This window comes from Astatotilapia calliptera, chromosome 11 (genome assembly GCF_900246225.1).
Source record: "Astatotilapia calliptera chromosome 11, fAstCal1.2, whole genome shotgun sequence".
NCBI lineage: Eukaryota > Metazoa > Chordata > Actinopteri > Cichliformes > Cichlidae > Astatotilapia > Astatotilapia calliptera.
The window spans coordinates 11656446-11675812 of NC_039312.1; the positions used below are offsets into that span (position 1 = coordinate 11656446).

Consider the following 19367-nt stretch of genomic DNA (forward strand, 5'->3'; position numbering starts at 1 on the left):
GGAAGGAAAATACCAAGAGCAAGAGGGCAGAAGTGAAAAGTAAGGAAAGCCGAAGTCTCTGTCTTGTGGAATAATTTGATTTCGCTTGATGATGATGGACAACAAAAGGCCGCTGTGGGAACTGTAAACAACACGCACCGCAAACGATGGTGAGCCGGGTATCATGTGATGGTGCCAGGAACTCTCCCTGTGAAGCAGGGCGAAGGGGAAGTGTGGTGGAAAGGCAGAGGCCCAACTGATAAACAGAGCAAAGGGGTAATGCACATGAGGGCCAGCTACGTCGCTCTCAGGAGATGAATAATGAGCCAGGCTGCATGTAAACTGTGGTCAGAAAACAACAAAAGCTGCTGACTAACTGTAGTGGTGGAGAAGTGGGGACGCCCTGTGATTTGGGCTCTTGCCTGCACAGGGAGGCCACCTAAACATGCTCCCTTACTCTGAGCCAAAGCAGAACCGTGGATATAAATGTCCATTCTGTTTTGTTCAATATGTGGGCTCTATGACAGAGTTAAAGTCGGTTAAACTGACAGAGCTAATGTAAAGATGAGGACAGAATTATTAGCACCCCTATGAAATTTAAATCTTTTGTTTAAGGATTTCCAAAGCGCTGTTCAACAGAGCAAGTCATTTTTAAGACAGGTTTTCCAAACATCCCAGTTTAATTTTGGATTCTCAGACACAGCTGTGGGTTGTACTATGGCTCAGTGAAATGGTCAGTTTCTCAGGGGGCTAATAATGTTGATCCTGGTCAATTTTGTTTGTTCTGAATTATTCTCTGGAATAATTTATCTTTTATGGGGAAAATCAGTATGTTTAGGAATGCTACGCTAAAAAAAACACTTTTTTAATAAAAATTTTTGACAGAAAATTTCAATTTTATAGGGCGGGTAATCATTTTGACCTCATCTGTATAAGATGCACTGGCATCATGGGGGTAAAATTATAGTAAATATGAGAAAATATAGACTTTTATCAATTTTACACATAAAGACCAGTTGCTAGGTAACAGAGTGTGAAAACACTTTTGGAATGTGGTTATGGCAGAGCTGTGTTATGACAGTGACATCAGCAATCATATATTTGGGTTTTTAGTATCTGAGCATGTGACATACATACATAGACACTGGTGTCTTCCAGGTAGAACGTTCCACATTATGAACTATGCACAACCTGCATCATGGATCCATGTTTTGGGGACTCTGGTCAATTCTTAATTACCACATTTTACAATTAACAGCTAAATTATAAATGTTACATTAGAAAATATTTGTTATAGAGATGCACTTCGTTTCCCTTTCTCTTACCCAATTTCAGACTCTCAAAAGTACCACTCAGAAAGAACACGCACATTTTTGGTTTATTTGCAAAGAAATAAAAAACAAATAGATTTTTTAAGAATGGGATAACTTGTTTTTCTTTTGAGAGCACTGACAACAATGCGCTGATTAAAAAGTTTCATCTTTTTTGATAAGACACTGAGGAAATTTGGTGATCTTCATCCCACTGATGCGTTCAGTCCCCGCTAACGTCAGATTTGTTGTTCTCCTTGGTGGACTTTTTGTTAAGTCCACTGAAGTACTTCTCTCTGAAGGCATTGTGACCCTGGTAGGCGCTGAAGCGGGGATCTGACAGATGGGCCAGGCTATCAAATTCCTGGAAAGAGACGCAGAGGTTACTGTTGAATCTGCTTAACTTAAAAATCTACAAGTTTCCCACAGATATTAAAACAAATTATTCCGTTTACTAAAATATTCTTGCTGCTCCAACCAACATGACATCTTGCTAATAAAGTTTTCATTATGAATAACATATATTACATCTTGAAAACAAAGAAATGAAGTAAATAAATAAATGAACAAAATCAGAAACACCTGAATAAAAGGCAGCTTTTATTTTTGCTTTGCTAAATTCCTCCTACAAATCAACACAGTACTCTCTCACAAGGTGTGCACATGTCTGGCATGTTTATAGAATAGGAAGAGTTATGCGTATATTAATAATACACACACAGGTGATGAAATAAAGGAAAAATCTAAGGAGATGTGGAAAACTCAACACAAAAGACGCCTCGTGGCACGTATAATAATGCTGAGCAGGTGTTCCAGGTTTTGTATGGATGGGAGAAGGGAAAGACTTAAATGCTTCTGGAAAATTGGATTTTTCTAAGGTGCAGATGGCAAGCGTGCCAGTCTCAAAGGCTTCTCAGGTGGGCAGTGTTTTAACAGGAACAGTGACTAAAGTGGTATGTGGCTTTAGATCTGCAGGAAAGAGTACATAGTGGGTAACAAATTATGGCTTTGTGATGTTTGTGCATTAATGACATTAGATATTATTGTCAGAAGAAAAGAAGCTGCATGTGGAAAAAGTGCTGACAGCCTGTGAGGCATCCTTAACCATACTGCTGAGAAGTGCATGAGTATCATAAACAGCCCCAAAAATGAGGGGTTCTGTTGCGCTAACGTGACATCAATCATCCCAAGTTTGTTTTGATTGATCGTCTTTATCACATAAATGAAACATTTCCGTCCTGATTGCAGTGGTCTCTCCCTTGATGAGAATGTCCCCATCCATGCAGCAAAAGAGAGGGAGCACTGAATGTGCTTTAAGTATGAAAATAATGTGTATCATATGCTGTGGCCTTTGCAGCCACCAAATCTCAACTGAACTCAACACCCGTAGGACACAACTCTCCACAACCATCATCAAAACACCAACTGAGGGAATAGGACTGGGAAAAATGGCTGATCCCTCCAGTAGTGCTTCACAAGCACACAAGACTGTTTATCTGTTACCCAGCTGAAAATCAGCTGTTGTGAATCTCAGTTTTACCTCCACTATTAAGGTAAATGAGGTGAGTTGAGAAATGATGACTCCAATCCTGGGGCCTGTAATTTGTCAAAGACACCCCCTCTTTGCTTGCCGATGCTGCCAAGCAACCTGGAAACGTTTTTTATTGCCATTCTGAGGAAAAGATTCAGGTTTAAAAGGTAAAAAGACTGACAACATAAGCACGACCCCAGAGTGATGAGGATAAAAAGACGTGACTACAAAATTGGCACAGAAGACAACAGTGGTTCTTTACTCTTTCAGGTGGAGAGTTACATATACTGAATGTAAAAAATGAGGTGAATGACAAGCGGTCTGGGTAACCAAACAAATTTTGTAACACCGCATAAATAAGAAGAGGTGAGGTTTCTTTACGGAGCTTTACAGGAAACCTTCAAAACAATTAGGCCAACTCCTCCAATGTCAAAACCGGGAAACTGCGGACACACGCATAGAAAAGTGTTGACACACATCAGGCTGCGAATCCTGACGAGCGCGTGCAGATAGGTGCAGACGGAGGCCAATTTGAAAAAACAAACAAACTACAAAACAAAACAAAAAAACTCTACAGACCTGAGCTACAGATACCAGTCAGATAACCTCACACAACGTGTCTCGGTGTGTGCGTGTCATACCAGGCGCTTTATGGGAGCAATTTGGGGTTTTGAAGCGGAATGGATGTCAGATCCAAAGATGGATTGTTTTCCATACAATGTGTGATTATGCCTTTTAGGGTTCCAGTATAAAAGAAATGAGCCAATCACAGCCAGATGGTGAGGATTTACCCGAGACAGACAGAGAGACACCATCACTTCCAGCGGGAGACATGTAAAAGAACACACATACGCGCATACTACATCCGTCTCATGACGCGTGCGTTCATGACAAGAAAAAAAAAAAACTCCATGAAAAAACATTAAACGCATGAAGGAACAGGCAGGCGGACACATGTTCTCATTTTACTAGAAGAAAAAGAAGTTATATCAGTTTATGTGTGTTTCATGCACACACATAAACAAATTCTGCAGCACGCACACAAATTTGGTCTGCTGTGAAGATATGAGGTCATTTGTAATGATGCAACCACAATAGATAACCTAAAAACAACATATTTAGCTAGTTGTGATGAAAATGTGCACTTTAAAATCCCTTGGCTTCATCTGGACAGTAACTGGATGAATGACATCACCTGAAGCAAACAGCTAACAGAATGAAAAATAATGACAAATGCCATCTATTTAATTGTTCTAATCAGCATCCAACGCAGCCTGATTTACTGCATTTGCTATCATGTGACGACAAACAGCATGTCCTTGCACTGGAACTGGAAAATATTTTTCTTCTCTGTAAATTAGGCAACTGATTCATTTTGTTTCATCTCTTACACAAACACCCACATGGACACACCTCTGGTTCTTTGATCTTTTCCATGGTGATCAGACGCCGTGAGGTGTGGCTTGAGAGTGTCTGCTCACAGTTGCTGATGAGCTGGAGACATGGATGAAGAGGAACCATCTCCTCGCAGTACCTGGAAAGAGTCCCCACAAACACACAGATACACACACACACACACACACACACACACACACACACACACACACACACACACACACATGCTACAGATCAGTTTAAATGAGGAGGAAACAAAGAGACAGAAATATAAAGCTAAACCAATATCCATCATCTGACTCTAATAAATTTTGATTGTACGCATCTAAAAGTCTGAATGAGAGGAAGTGTAAGTCCCTTGTGATAACAATGCGCTACAGATGTCATCTGGAGGCCATTAAAAGGCTGCCAGGACACACAGTAATTCTGTCAAGATTACTACCTAACTTTTGCCAGCTCTTTGGGGGTTTTTTCAGCGCGCTCTAATGTCTTTCTTTGCTCTGTGTGTGCTTCTTTCTGTTTCTCAGATAAACACAAAACATTCAAGAGGTTCGGTGCCACAACGGCTGGCGAGGCTAAGGTAGCTCGTTTTGTGTGAAGATGAAGGTGGAAAAAGTGAGGTGACCTGTCGGGTTGGCTGCTGGCTCTGTCATCGCCGGCCAGGCAGGGTTAGGGCGTATTAACGGCAGCTGATGTATGTGTTTGCATATTTGTGTCAGTAGCACTTTCTCCGAACTACCGTCACGCCAGCAACTCAGTCTGATTTGTGCATGACTGTTTGCCTTGTTGCCATGGCGGCAGTTGGGGCTCTGGGGTAATGGGATGTTTGGTTGTCGTGGTGACTGGGCAGTGATGCAGCCAGGCAGCAATTCTGAGCTGCCAATCAGGTGCTCAGTATTTCTACCGCACAAATGAACTGCATCATGACAAGGATGAGTTTCTTGTTTTTCCATCCCTATTTCTCTTTGTAATTACAACGTACCATGTTACTAACAGCCTATTTTATTTAACGACTTGTTTCCTTTAAATTACTTTTTCTTAATTATTGAGATTCAAAAGATGAGATGGCTTTGATCTCCTGCCCTAGCTCTTTTTTCCCCTTTCACATCAGTTTTTTTAACTTTCATCACGCGAGCCCATTTTTGTGTGTTTGACATTCTTGTTTTGTCTGGACAGGTATTTAAGATTCACAGTAAAACTGGTTCGAGACTTATCAACATTAAGATTTCGCACATTTCTAATGGGAAACTGTAATAAATTAGTAAATAAACAAAATGATTTTTTTTTTAAAAAGCAATAGAGTTAAACAGTTTGGCTCACTCACTATAACTCACCACAGAGTGAACAAATGGATAGTCCAAACACAGTCTGTATATAAATGATAGCTGTAGACTTCCGGGGCCAGATTTACTAACACTCCACCAGCACGAACAAAAAAAGAAGAGAAGAAGAAACAGTAGTGTTTGTATTTATAAAGACAAAATTGCATTTAAATGGTGGAAATAACTCAGATTTTTGTGACTGACCCCATTGCACCAAGTGCGCAAACTTATTTACTAATGTTTGCAAAACAGAATTTATTACTAATTATAACAGAAAAAAAAACACGTCTTATTATTTGCGCTTGGTTTTGAAATAAACTGACCGTGCCTGTGCTTAGAAAACAGCGCAACTTCTGTAAATCAACCAGAAACTAACCACACGTATGAGAGCTATATGGGGTTTGCACTGACACATTATTTTGCCCCGTTTCAGTGCTGCACCCTTAATCTATCACCAAGGTCTGAGTTGCAAGTTGCAAGTATTTCTTGTTTACAGACTGATGTTCACGTTGCCAATAGACAGGTCGCAGCTTCTGGGTACTACAGGTATTGCTTCCAAGTGTCTACTTTACTGTAACTGACAGAGAAGACTTGCTGTTTAAGTTCAACAGTTTAACTAAAAATTACAACGGTACTGTTGCATCACACTGAATGTAGAAGCATGCAAAAGCTTAATTATTGCTATACGATTTCTCTGGAAACTTAAACTCGACTAAGAAATTACAATCTGAAAATGTCACCACTACTCATTTATTCATCTAATATTACCTCTGACTATGCAGCTGATTCATATATTTACTTCCCTTATTTATGCTGTAATTAGCTCACTTTATGGCTTTGATGATGGATAACACATCATCCGTCTCAATACTTTTTCTTCATTTATTTTTTGAGGGCAGAAAAGGAAGAGAGTTTAAGCGGTCTGACCTGGTCTAGGCTCTGTCTTTTGCTGACAGGACTCTGTGTCCCCTGTCATCACACACACACAGCCCCCATTTTCATGAGGCAGACGGACACACACACACACACAGAGTCCCCACTGTTTCTATCACAGCCACTGCCGCAGATACACACACACATGTATGTGGGGGTATTGGAAACCTGATATCTCCCCTGTAGAGCCCCAGATTAGACCCAGGAGACAGGCTGCGTCTGGGTTTATACACACAGACACACATATCCAACAACACAAACACACACACTCGCAGATCAGCCTGCACACCATAGAGACATAGTTCATATATGTGACTTGCCTGGCCTCAGATGTTTATTTTGGCACGGCGCTCTGACAGGCACCGGGTCAAGCACCGATGAGATGAGTAGCAAAGACAAATGTGTGAACATGGTGACACAAACGTGTGCACGTGCGCGTACACGGGACCACACACACACACATTCGTGCATATGTTTCGATGCGTGCAGAAACACAAAGCGGCTAAATGGATAAAAGTCAAAGGGTTGCAAACTGATGTCTCTCAGTCACAAGGATACAATAATAGCCGGTGACTGGATCCGTGATTATCCCATCTGCTTCCTGGTCTTTTAATGAGTGACCAGAAAGAGTTTGAGCCCCGTGGCGCTTTTCCTCGCCTAACGTCCGTTTCTGCCTTAGTTTGTTGTGGTTCATATCCACACAAATGAACACCTGCACTGAGAGTCAGCACTTCGCTTTCTGCAAACGCACAGAAGCTTTAACAATACACAACTTTGTCTCTGATGAGCCGTCTTAGGCAGCATATAAAGTGCACATTGCTGTCAGTTGTGGTTTGCCGTGGCCCAGCTGTATGGGCAAGAAAGCCTCGGCACACCTGAACATTACTGTAATCCACACAGGTGGTTAGACATGGGAATCAGAATAAAGGGAAATACCCTAAGATAGTAGAAGGTCCTTTGTGAGTGTACAAATCCAGTAAAACACTGTCGTCTGTCTCTCGGGTTCACTTTTCCCTTAATAAAAATCACAAAGCCAGTTTTAATTATAGACAGTAATCAGTCATTTTTATAAAATGTAATAGTGTCTGCTATGTATTCCCTCTTTGCTTCATATTGTTTAGTTATTTGGGTAATTAATTAGGCCAAAAACAAATTGAAACCTCGTCGATTGTGCTTACAACAGGCCTGCATTGTGCACTTCTGGTTTATGGTGTAAGCCTGCCCCCTATTGTACAGATCATTATTTAAAGAAAGGCAAAGACAAAACTATTTCCAAACTGAGATGATGAGGTTTGAGCTTAAAATCTGGATTCCGAATTCAAAACTGTTGTTGGTAATCAACAATAACTAAACATGCAGTTGCCATCTTATCTTGGCAGTTGCCCTCTGACGCCAGTTGGAGGTGTGAATGAACAGGGTAACGGCGGGCTTAACGCTGTCATTCCGTTGGACACATCTCCCCCATGCAGCGATGGTGACGCACTGAGGCAGCTCCTTCAGTGGGAGCTGCGGTCACCACGGTGGTGGGACGGAGAGTTTCGCAGGTCTTTCCTCCCCACTGCTGTCAGACTCCATAAGTAACAGCCTTTAACTGAATCCAAGGCACCCACATCCATACATATGCTAATAAACCATGCAATTAATCCTTTCTGGTATGTTGGTATTTTTTACTCAGTTGTATATAGTATTTGTATTTGTATTAACTTTTTTATCTTATTGTATATTTATTTTATTTTATTCTCTGTATATAGTATTTTTATTTTATTCTTTCTGTACGTTGTGTATGTATTTATCTTATTTATTCTAATTTTTGCCTCACATACTTTGCACTGTCCACTTCCTGCTGTGACAAAACAAATTTCCCACGTGTGGGACTAATAATGGTTATATATTATCTTAATTCTATCTGGCAGTGACGCACCAGCTCACCTTACAAAGCCCTGGTGTTTCCTTATAACTTGTTATAGTCCAAAGAATATTGCAATGAATCCTGAAATCCTAACTCAGTGTTCTTTACAGCAGTGAAAAGGGGAATAAAGGAAAAAGAAATTACTAATGTTGTAAATAAGTATAATTACAAAGCATCCACTGACTGCAATGATACTGATATGAAGATTGCTATGAAGGTTTTAAAAGCATCTCAGAGCCGCTAAAAGTCCACACAATATAAAAATATTTTAAATTGTGTCACTGTATAAAATTGAGGATAGACACCACTTCAAAGATTATAGGCTTGTTTCTAAACTCCCACAATTCTTCAAGCCTCTAGAAAAACTGTTCAATAACTGATTCAACAAATTATTCGATACATTTAAATTACTCCCCGACAGTCAGTATGGATTCAGTTCAACATCACCATCATTAACTGAATCAAGCGAAGAGATTACAGATGCTATTGTTTAGAAACGGTATGCAATTGGAGGACTTCAAGATCTTTTAAAAACATTTGATACAATCAGTCATGACATATTAATTACGGGTTATATTGCACTGAGTAAAAAAACATTTAATTAATACATGTTTTTTGTGAAGCTGTGTGAATACTCCTGTAACTGCTTGGACTCTGTATGTGGTTTCCTCCAGGGTTCTGTATTGGCTCCACACATGATCATTATTTAAATAAATGGTATTTGTAAGATACATGATGAATTAAAATCAGTTTAAGTCAAAGATGTACAAAAATATGGTTTTTACACGGTATAGCGAGAAGTTAGGGCTTTGACCCACTATTTATACACTTTGTGTTTGCACATGTGTATTGATATGTATATATGTCAATCCAAATACACCTAACAAGTAGGGCTGCTCAATTAATCGAATTTTAATCACGATTACGATCTGGGCTTTCAACGATCATTAAAAATGACTGAGCCGATTATTAGCCCCTCCCTCGTGCTTTACTCTCACGCTGCTCCATGTGGCAAATCAAGCGCACCTCTCTGCATTTCGAACACGTGTCACAACAATTAAGAGGACCGAGGGAAGCTCGGAAAGCTAAGCAGAAGTTATTTGGAGAGGAGAGTGACTGCCGTTGGTTGAAAAGAGAGGTAAAAAAAAAAAACTTCAGTGGTGTGGAAACATTATGGGTTCGCGGAGTCAGAGGTGGATCAAGTAGACACAGTGTGTAAACTTTGCTACAGTGTAGCTGCACCACAGAGCAACACTGCAAAGTTCACTAAACATAGATGTTTACATTTTTCATTTATTTTTTATATTGCAAACATTTGCACTGTTATCAGTATTTGCACACTATTTTATATTATTTTTTGACAATCTTTAAAGTCATTATTCAATACATTGTTATTGTTAAATAAATATCGTCAAATAATCGAGATCTCAATTTCAGTGAAAATAATCGTGATTATCATTTTTGCCATAATCGAGCAGCCCTACTAACAAGTTTAAAAGGACATATTCATGACTGGATAGGGCATAAACAAGAAGCAAAAATGATGCTTATTAGTTAGTTATTACTATTTCAAAAAAACATTAGCTTGTTGATGCCCTCGGGTGACACTGCATTAAAAACATTATGTGTAAACACAGTCAGCCATGCCATCCATAAATGCAGGTTACAGCTCTATCATGCAAAGAAGCAAAGATATGTGAAAATGCCCCAGAAACACTGCTGTATATTATATTTGCTTTGAATGCACTGAAAAAGCAGAAGCTTTCAGCTCCCCTCTTATTCAGAAATTGGCATCAGATGTCTTTCTGACGCCACCCCAAAATGCTAACAATTACGAAGTTCTACAAATTTAAGTACTGACAAGTTAACTGGTAAGTTACCTCCTACACTGGACAGATTTATCATCACTCTGAAAATGTGTATGACTAGGTGATGATGCCAAATCTGTTTACTCACTCTGGCCTGTAGACAGGCAGCCAGTAGACGAGCCTCCCTCCCATGACCAGGTGGTGGGCGGAGAAGTTTAACAGATCTGTGAAGATGTCACTCAGGTGGTACGCCTGTGAGACTGGGACGTGAGACTCTTCAAAACTGTGCAGAATATTGAAATAAAAATACAACATTTAGAACAGAGCAGTGATGGCAAAACTTTGTGGTTTTATTTGGCATTTCATGTACTAGTTTCCTCAGGACTAAACATTGGACTAATTCCCCAGTTATTTATATATGTATATGTATATATATGTGTATATAGGTATATAGATAGATAGATAGATAGATAGATAGATAGATAGATAGATAGATAGATAGATAGATAGATAGATAGATAGATAGATAGATAGATAGATAGATAGATAGATAGATAGATAGATGTTGATATAACTATAATATGTGATGAACTTACACGCCTTCAGCAGGTTTAGCAATGTCCTTGTGGGAGCCTGTTCTCCTCGTGGCTTCCCGGATACCGTATGGAGCTAACAAGAAAAGTCACACAGTGAGTATCAAAAAAATAAAACAAGAAGAGTTTTCTTCCTGTTTACGAAGAACACAGACAGAATAGATGTAGCTGAGGAACATGCTAGCTGCAGTACTGCTACTCAAATTCTAAAGAAACATCAAAAATCTTGGAGTGTCCATAAGCTGAAGAGCCACACAAAACATAAAAAGATGATCCATGAAACAGACAGAAATAATGTGTTCAACAGACTCTAATGAGAAGCACATAATTTTCAAATTACAGCCTGAACCATAGCTAAAGCGTTTCACTCCCTGTCAGAATCCTGATAATTGCATATTTTCACAACATTTTTTATGTATTTGTAACAGCTCAAAGAAACAATCAAATCTAAAGAATAACAGAGATATTTAATGAAAGGAGATGTTAAATCCCTTGTGGTCTGGTTAGGGTGAACTAAAGGACCTACGGTCAGTAACGATAGCATCAAACAGAGCAGCATCCCTCCACGCAGGCTTGGAGGCATCAGACACCATCACGTCCACGTACATCTTCTGTGCCCCGTACTGCCGCAGGTTGGCTCTGATGTTCTCGTCGGGCCCTCGCCACTTTTGGTTTTTACGGCTTGACCGACCTAAAAGACAAAAGGCACCATCAGCAAATCTGAACAGGGGACTGATCTGATTCAAATAGAAAAACAGCATAAAATAAAACTGCAATCCTTAACCTGTAACACTTCAACTGCTGCAGGGTGTAATCTCTAATGAGCAGAGCTTACCTTTCCCGTGAATAGTGTTGTAATCAATGTCAGTTCCACATACATAAGCTCCAAAATGAGAACACGCAACCAGCAGGCTCCCTAAAACACATTGACTCACATTAAAGTATTTACTTTGCTGTCTATAGCTGTCTGTGGGGGGAAGCAACGACTGGATTAACTTACCTGTGCCTACAAATGGGTCAAAAACTAGGTCATCCTGTTTGACCCTGGCGTGGTTGGCCATGATGAATGAGAGGCCAGCGTCCATGCTGGTGTTTCCTATGAAGTGTCTGTTCTTCACACTGTGGGAGCGAATCAGATCACGCTGACCGTCTGCTATCTGTAAAATGGAAGAGTTCAGCTGTAGATCGCTCCACATTCATTTAATGTACACAAGTAGCAAAATGCATCTTACCCATCTGCCGAAGTAGATGTAATTGGGATCCTCGGGGATATTGTTGGGGTCTGTGCCGTAATCCTCTAATAAGCAGAAGATGTGCTGGGGATTCTTAAGGCTTACTGTCCCCTCAAAGGGAAGATACTCCAAGGCCTGGTGAGATTGCATTTTACTATTAGTATTATTATTATTTTATGTGCATATTTATATGTTTTTACATGCACTCGCACAGCTAAATACTTACATCGATCCTTTTGATTCTGTCTGCAAACAGCAAAGTTTTGTTGAATGTGTAGACGTTTATCCTGTATGTGGAGTCTTTGTGCATGAATGGACTCTGCAGGGAATGAAGAGCAGAAACAGAAATGAAATGTGTTATTGTGTATTTCATACACTTGCAAAAATCTGTCTTTCCAACAGAATAGTATGATACAAACTCTAAACAACAAACCATGATTTCTGAGGGGAAGTTCAGAAGGGATGTTCTGAGTTCACTGTGTGTTTGCCCGTGGCCCCACAGTTCAAAAGCAGACCTAGAACGACAACCCAACATGAACTAAAGCCACATCTCAGCCAGTCTTGAATCTGTGCAGCATACAGTTATTCCATCAGTAGAGATGTGGCTCTTTCACTTTCCTAACTGCAAAGCTTAAACACTTACTTTGCACACACAGATCTGGCCATGATGCTGTGGACATCTTCCTCAGACAAACCATCCAGGCACCAGAAAGGAGACTACGGAGAAGAGGAGAGATGTGGAGTGACTGCCGGGAAATGTGAGATCTACTAAAGAGAAACATCACCATTCTGCTGCCAATAATCAATGTCTTAGATTAGAATAGAGAGTCAGATTAGAATAAGCCCCTCAACATGCAAACCTTTTCTCTGAAGTTTTCACAGGGATGAAATGGTTTCCCTCTGAGAGCCAGCAGAGCTTTTATTTCCTACATAAGACGGCATATAAAGCGAGAATATTAATGTTATACAAAACAGAAGAATCACATATGAAATATTAAATTAAATTACTACAAACTGTTTCTATGTGATGTAGGCATAAAATAATGCCATAAAACAACGCAATATGCTCTATCTGCCAGACCATTGCTCAAGTTTGATGTATTGCTGTGATCAAATTGTAGACATCTCGTCTCCAAAAGTAGGTTACTTTTTTGTTTGTTATGGGCTCATACTTTGAATGAGCCCAACACAAACCGAGAGTCAGAGGAGACTCCAGTCTGCAAATTATCGCTTTTTACACGAACAGTTAATCACTCTGAACCAAAGAGAAACCGACAATATCTGATGCTTGTTACCGGTAACCTGAAGTCTAGATTATCCTGGGCAAGATGCAATAAATACTGGAGGCATGATCGACTACTGAAGGCAGCCATTGTTGTCGCAATTTAAAAATACGTCCGGCTTGAAACCGAGCTCTGACACAAAGTACCGCTTGGGGACTGTATTTCTATAAATGGCAGAAAAATTAGGTACTGCGTTTCATTTAGCTATGATACACTCGTAAGTTTTGTACTGCCGCTGTTTTATGCTAACATTATCATACATAAGCACAGGTGAATACTTCGTTTTTAATGTTATTTTGCAACCTTTATTTGCATTAAAAAACTCCTTATCACTTTTTTCATAAACCTGTGTGTATGTGTCTTTTTAATGTCACAAGTAAGCAAATTTTTGTCATCAGTACACATCGGTATGCTTTACTATTCTGGTCATACATGTGTGGATAAAGTCTGTAATCTGCTTTACATCAGAGCCGTCTTGTAAGACCGCCCCTCCTACTGATTGGCTGTCCGGGTTGTCTCTGCCGTGTCACTGGCTGAAGTTGATGTCCATCACAGTGGTTTTGTCTGGTGACAAAAAGGCATCCATCCGCACTCTTGCCTCTGTCAGCACTGCTGCAGTGTTGTTAAGTTGTATTACTTAGTAACAGTGTAACCAGGATTCTTGCTCTTTGGTCGCAATGAAGCGTAACTGCAGGTGAAGGGAGGATCAGGTCAGTGTGTCACTGTTTATATTTACTACGAGAATCTGAAGGACTGAAAACTTCCAGGTTACTTTACAAAGCTAGATGTTCACTCGTTGTTTTGATAATGATATTATATTAACTGTGGGAAATAAGTAATGTCGTTTTAATGAGCTGTCAGCTGAATTTACGATTTAAGATTGCGGCTGCCTGTCATAACTGATGTGATCATACACACAGCTGGATCACAAGAACAGTTGTGTGAAAAATAAGCAGGTGAGACTTAAAGAATTTGGAAACAATAAAGTAACATTAAGAAGATTAAGATGCTGTATTTCTCTGTTGAGAAATGATTGTATATTCAAATTTGTCTTGAACAGAGTCAAACATGGGAACAAACAGCCAGAGCACCACCGTGGAAACAGAAGAGAACGCCCAAACTCCTGCGGCGTGCATCGTTTCTGTGAAAGGCTTGAAGGAAAACTGGCAGAAATGGTCCAGCGAACACCAGGAGTACCAGAAGCACAATCCCTTCAGTCACAACACCAGACCGAGCACGGTGGTCCCTCCGAGGGGAGGGGATGAGTATGGGAAACCCCTGCAGGGTTCCCTGACAGAGCAACGTGGGAGGGATGCTCACACACACATCAGCAGAGAGGTTCAGGAGCTGTGTGAGGTCATAAGGAGCATTGGGGAGTCGGGGGGCAGCGATGGGAAAGTGATTACTGTAAGATTTGGAAAGCTGTTTGAGCATTATGTGACTATCTCGAATAAACTGGTTGGGATTCTTCTGCGAGCGAGGAAACAGAGACTGGTTGACTTCGAAGGGGAGATGCTGTGGCAGGGGAAGGATGATCACGTAGTTATCACTTTGTTGCAGTGACCACAAATGTTTAGATGCCTTGATTCATTGTGCGTGTAGTACACGCAGGTACACAGGCACTTGATGTGGCAGCTTGTGCAGACAAAGAACATGGGGAAACCACTAAATGTCAGTCAAAATGAGAAAAGGTAACTTCAAACCTGAGCATTTTTTTCCCTCCAGCAGCTTGTTGACGAGGTGAAAGTGGAGCAGTGAGCAGTTGAGATGACATCAGATTTCCTAATGGGACCGAACCGAAGCCAAAGAGAACATGAGGCTGCCTGTGACAGACATAATGATGCTATAGGATGAACTTGACCCGACTTGGCCTGACTGCTTCAACATGTATTTATTTTAAGTGTGCTTTGCAATGACACAATATTGCTACAGTTCCAAATTTTGAAACTAATAGTGCAGCTTTAAAGCAATAAGAACCACATCATAAGGAACTATAGACTGAGTACCAGCTCTTATTGAAAGTATGAAAGTACAGGAATATATTTTTTTTAAACACACAGCATTAATAGATTAACACGGTCTCCTAATTGTATCATAATAAAGATAAGAAACGATGTCTAGTGTGTTAAAGTGTTACTGCAGGTGGGTTAAGAGTGAAACTGAAAAAGGGTCTGTATGTAAACCATACTGAGATACTACAAAGGCACTGAGAAGCAACAGAATACTGTTTATTCTAAATTAAAGCCATTCTTAAAGTGCATACCTTTTGTACAGTACATTTTGTTGTTGTTGGTTTTATTCCAATTACCACTGCAAAGTATAACATAATTTCACAGCACATACTTTCATTCATCTTTCCACATGACATTGAACCCCCCCCCCCCCAATTGTACTTCACTGCTTGATGAGGTCATTGATAACAAAATAAATTAACATTACTGTCAGCATCAGAGGATTACTGAGTGGTTTTCACAAATTGCAAGCTTGATGTAAGAACTCATAGCCAAGATTATCAGTTTATATATGATTGATATCAATAATGCAAACTTTCGGGGGGGGGGGTTCTGCAGTTTCATGTTATAGAGCAGACATACAAGGCATGAAAGCAGCTGTGCAAGACAGGAAATCAAACAGCCTGTGAGAAATCTGAAATCCCAGAACACTCAGTATACAGTGGGTTTTACACTGTATCTTCTGTGCTCTCGTTTCAGTAATTTGCTGAGATATGCTTGGTATAATATGGACTTATCACAAACATTCATGTCAGTATTTATATTTAGCCAACAATCTAGTACCTTTAATGCAAAAACAAGTAGTGTCCCAAGTGTGTTTGTCTAACTGAGCTCACTATACAGAAATCTAAGAAGGAAGAAGGAAGCAAAGCGTACTGAAGTGTTTCTGTAACAGGATGATAATGAACACACTGTTCTATTTTATAGGAATTCAAAGTTGATTGCTCATTGGTCCCTAAAAGCAATACAATTTTATTAGAGCAGATTTAAATAAATTTACCTATCTTGTCAAAACTCCAGTGTTCCTTACAGCACTTGTTAGGGATTTTAAAAGAGGCTTTAAGGCTTTATGTCTCATACTACTTAGGATATAAAATCTCACGCAGGTATAGCACCTGTTTAAAATACAGTCATTAGTTGTAGACAAACAGTCAGCAAAGTAGTTTCCAGTATGATATCTGCAAGACGCCTGATCTGCAAGTCACCTCAGTGCAGTCAGTCACATATGGCAAGATCCAATGATCCAGATCCAGTGATCAGTTTGTCTCGCCTTTAGAGTTGAGAAGATCAATCAGCTGGTCTGCCTGCAAAACATTAACAAAGGCAGACAGAACAGAAGTCAGACTGTCAGCAATCTTTCTGTGAGACCCTAAAACGTCACCTGGGTGAACTAAGATGATGCCACTAGGAGTTACTGAACTGAATATATTAATGTGTTGACAATGCAAATCTAGAGGGCAGTTCACTGATGCAATCAAGTTACTTAAAACCAGGTTTACACAGCAATGTCCTTATACAGAACAAGTTAGAGACTGACACTGGTCTACATTTTTTCATTTGAAATTTCCATTACCACACAAAAAGTTTAAATAAAGTTTCTACACAGTAACTTGTAGTACTGAAGTACAGGGCTTACTGTGATGAACCAGTAGGAGTTGAGTCTGTAGAAGAGACGTGACATAAAGCCCATTTGACTAGCAGGTGCCAGGACGTGAAGGTGGAGGTGTGTGACAGAACAGAATGGAGGCCAGTGGAAACCAAATCTGCAGACAAAGAAAAGGGTTTAGAAATACTACTTATTTTTTAGTTTTTTTAAACTCATTTTATCTGATATAACAACAAAGCAAACTGTAACTAAGGTTAAGTTAGTCATCAGCAATTAAACTGCATTACAAATGATCTACTATAATTCTGACTGGATTAAGTGCTTGTTCTATTGGTAACTAAAAAACAAAACTGACCGCAAAACGGTGAATATTTGGTGGTCTGGCAACAAAAGATAACTGACTAAAACTGTCTGAAGGTCATACATTCATAACCCACTAATGTAAATTACCATAGAGAGCTGTGAAGTACCAAAATGAAACCCACCTGACATCACTGAGGTCCGTTATGTTGTTTTTTTCCAGGATTTCCTTCCCTTTGTCGACCATCCGCTTCACTGGACATAAACAATAGAAAAAGATGATCCATTTCAAACATTTACAGTTACTTTTTAAAAAATACTTTCCAACCATCCATAGCATTAGTCAGTAATATGTCAGCAATATTGTCTGAGGTGATATAAAATGAAAATCCATGAGCATTACTTAAAAAGTATGCAGTTTAAACTTTACCCAAGGGTACGTGCTCTTTAGTGAGGGATTTACAGTTTCCTACATGTTTGGTTGGGACAACAAGGTAGTGATGGGGGGCTCCAGGTTTGATGTCCCTGAAACATGAGATCTCTTCATCCTGCAGTAATAACACAACATATACACACACACACACACACACACACACACACACACACACATTTACACTTTAAACGTGAACGACATTACAGAATGCCTCTAGCATTGGTGCCAAATGCAATTAGTATACTGAATATAATGTAATTTATTGGAGTCTGATTTATATATATATGTATATGTATAAATATATGCTTATTATTCTCTGTATTTTTAATATGAACTTATGCTACGGTTTAACCAACCAGCCTTCGGTATCTGTCGGGGGTGAGCCACACCTTTCAACACAGTAAATCAATAACTCTACAGCTATCGGACTAACTAGCTACAATACCACTCAATTACACTCGTATACAGTGAAATTAAACGTTTCTGAATGACTAGTTTTAGAGCTTTTACTACTTGTAAACGCAGGTATTGACAATTAAAGTGTCTTAGGCTAGCTAGCAACGCATTCGTAATTATTTATTACAGTTTTCTTACACAGTGAAGAAGCTCTGTGCCCATTTCATTGTTTACAATCCTGCAGAAAATACATTTCTTATCATATCCTTCGGCTGGCACATTGCTGCTGCTTTTGGAAATATCAACCCGAGCAGGTTGTGTATCCTGGATTTCGGCCATTGTGCTGTACGGAGCTGTCAACAATCAGGCATGATGAGTCGATCCAAGAGAACATCGAACGCATCAAGCTCGATCGCTCGTCGATCCTTATTGCAGATGTCAGGGAACAGAATTGTCAGAAGAGGGCGACATATTTTCAGTTTTCTCTGGTGACCGAATCTGTCGCACACTAACAATTGTGTCAAACGCACCTTTGATGTTCTCTGATGAAAACAGAAGGGCCCTCATATGTAACTTTTTATATAAGTTGTATTTTCAGCATTCTCTGGATGGTTGTCTCACAGAAATAAATAAATAAATAAATAAATAAATAAATAAATAAATAAATAAATAATAAAAATAAACCCAACACTTACTGTCAGAGAACAAAACCAGTCAGTTATCTTACTATATGATCCAAATAGAAGGGGGTAACTAAGTAAATGGTAAATGGCCTGTATTTATATAGCGCTTTTCTAGTCCCTAAGGACCCCAAAGCGCTTTACATATCCAGTCATCCACCCATTCACGCACACATTCACTAAGCATTAATTTGCTCAGGCTAGAGAATATTAAAGTGGAAGTGTTGCATTAAAGACTCTGAGGTCTAAAGTCAACAGCACAAAGCTTAACTGAGATAGACGTTAAGTGATGCTATATTGTTAGTCAAGGCTGCAGTGAAACTGCTCCACTTTGTAACTTAAACAAAACTAACCACCTACCAACCCGCCCCTGCATTTACTCATGTGGTTAGCCGTGGTTTTCCCTTACTGTTGGTCTTTCTTAGTTCCTTTCCCCTGTGACACATGCAATGGGTACATATACGTTATGGTCTGTTGTTAGGTGTTTGCAAACAAGTGCGCCTCCTCTGCATTAAACTATGCTGCAAGGCTAAAGACTGTAGTTCAAGGTGTTCAAGGTGATATGAGATGGATTTCTTGAGCAGTCAGGCAAAAATGTGAAAAAAAGTTTTTCTTTGGACTAAATCACATAGTGAGCTGTAGCTT

At 39.7% G+C, this 19367-nt stretch overlaps 2 protein-coding genes and 1 long non-coding RNA gene across 4 annotated transcripts; 1 reads left to right on the plus strand and 2 right to left on the minus strand.

Annotated features, from left to right (window-relative positions):
- Nucleotides 1-1367: 1367 nt before the first annotated feature.
- Nucleotides 1368-13810, minus strand: trmt11 (tRNA methyltransferase 11). 2 transcript variants are annotated; one of them, XM_026185117.1, is made up of 13 exons: nucleotides 13759-13810; nucleotides 12873-12938; nucleotides 12656-12729; nucleotides 12446-12527; nucleotides 12239-12331; nucleotides 12013-12147; nucleotides 11781-11937; nucleotides 11616-11696; nucleotides 11307-11471; nucleotides 10784-10856; nucleotides 10336-10470; nucleotides 4234-4354; nucleotides 1368-1653 (listed from the first exon to the last, which is right to left on the minus strand). In XM_026185117.1, exons 3-13 carry the CDS (start codon nucleotides 12676-12678, stop codon nucleotides 1513-1515), a joined length of 1206 nt encoding a protein of 401 aa, XP_026040902.1. In that variant the 5' UTR covers nucleotides 12679-12729; nucleotides 12873-12938; nucleotides 13759-13810; the 3' UTR covers nucleotides 1368-1512. The 2 variants fall into 2 exon arrangements, with proteins under 2 accessions (XP_026040902.1, XP_026040901.1); XM_026185116.1 differs by lacking the exon at nucleotides 13759-13810 and adding an exon at nucleotides 13308-13435.
- On the plus strand, nucleotides 13771-15555 carry LOC113032292 (uncharacterized). The gene is made up of 3 exons (XR_003273858.1): nucleotides 13771-14005; nucleotides 14216-14251; nucleotides 14356-15555. It is a non-coding gene; the product is annotated as an uncharacterized LOC113032292 (long non-coding RNA).
- Nucleotides 15503-18428, minus strand: hint3 (histidine triad nucleotide binding protein 3). The gene is made up of 5 exons (XM_026185118.1): nucleotides 18241-18428; nucleotides 17644-17761; nucleotides 17399-17468; nucleotides 16944-17070; nucleotides 15503-16611 (listed from the first exon to the last, which is right to left on the minus strand). Exons 1-5 carry the CDS (start codon nucleotides 18379-18381, stop codon nucleotides 16564-16566), a joined length of 504 nt encoding a protein of 167 aa, XP_026040903.1. The 5' UTR covers nucleotides 18382-18428; the 3' UTR covers nucleotides 15503-16563.
- Nucleotides 18429-19367: the final 939 nt, after the last annotated feature.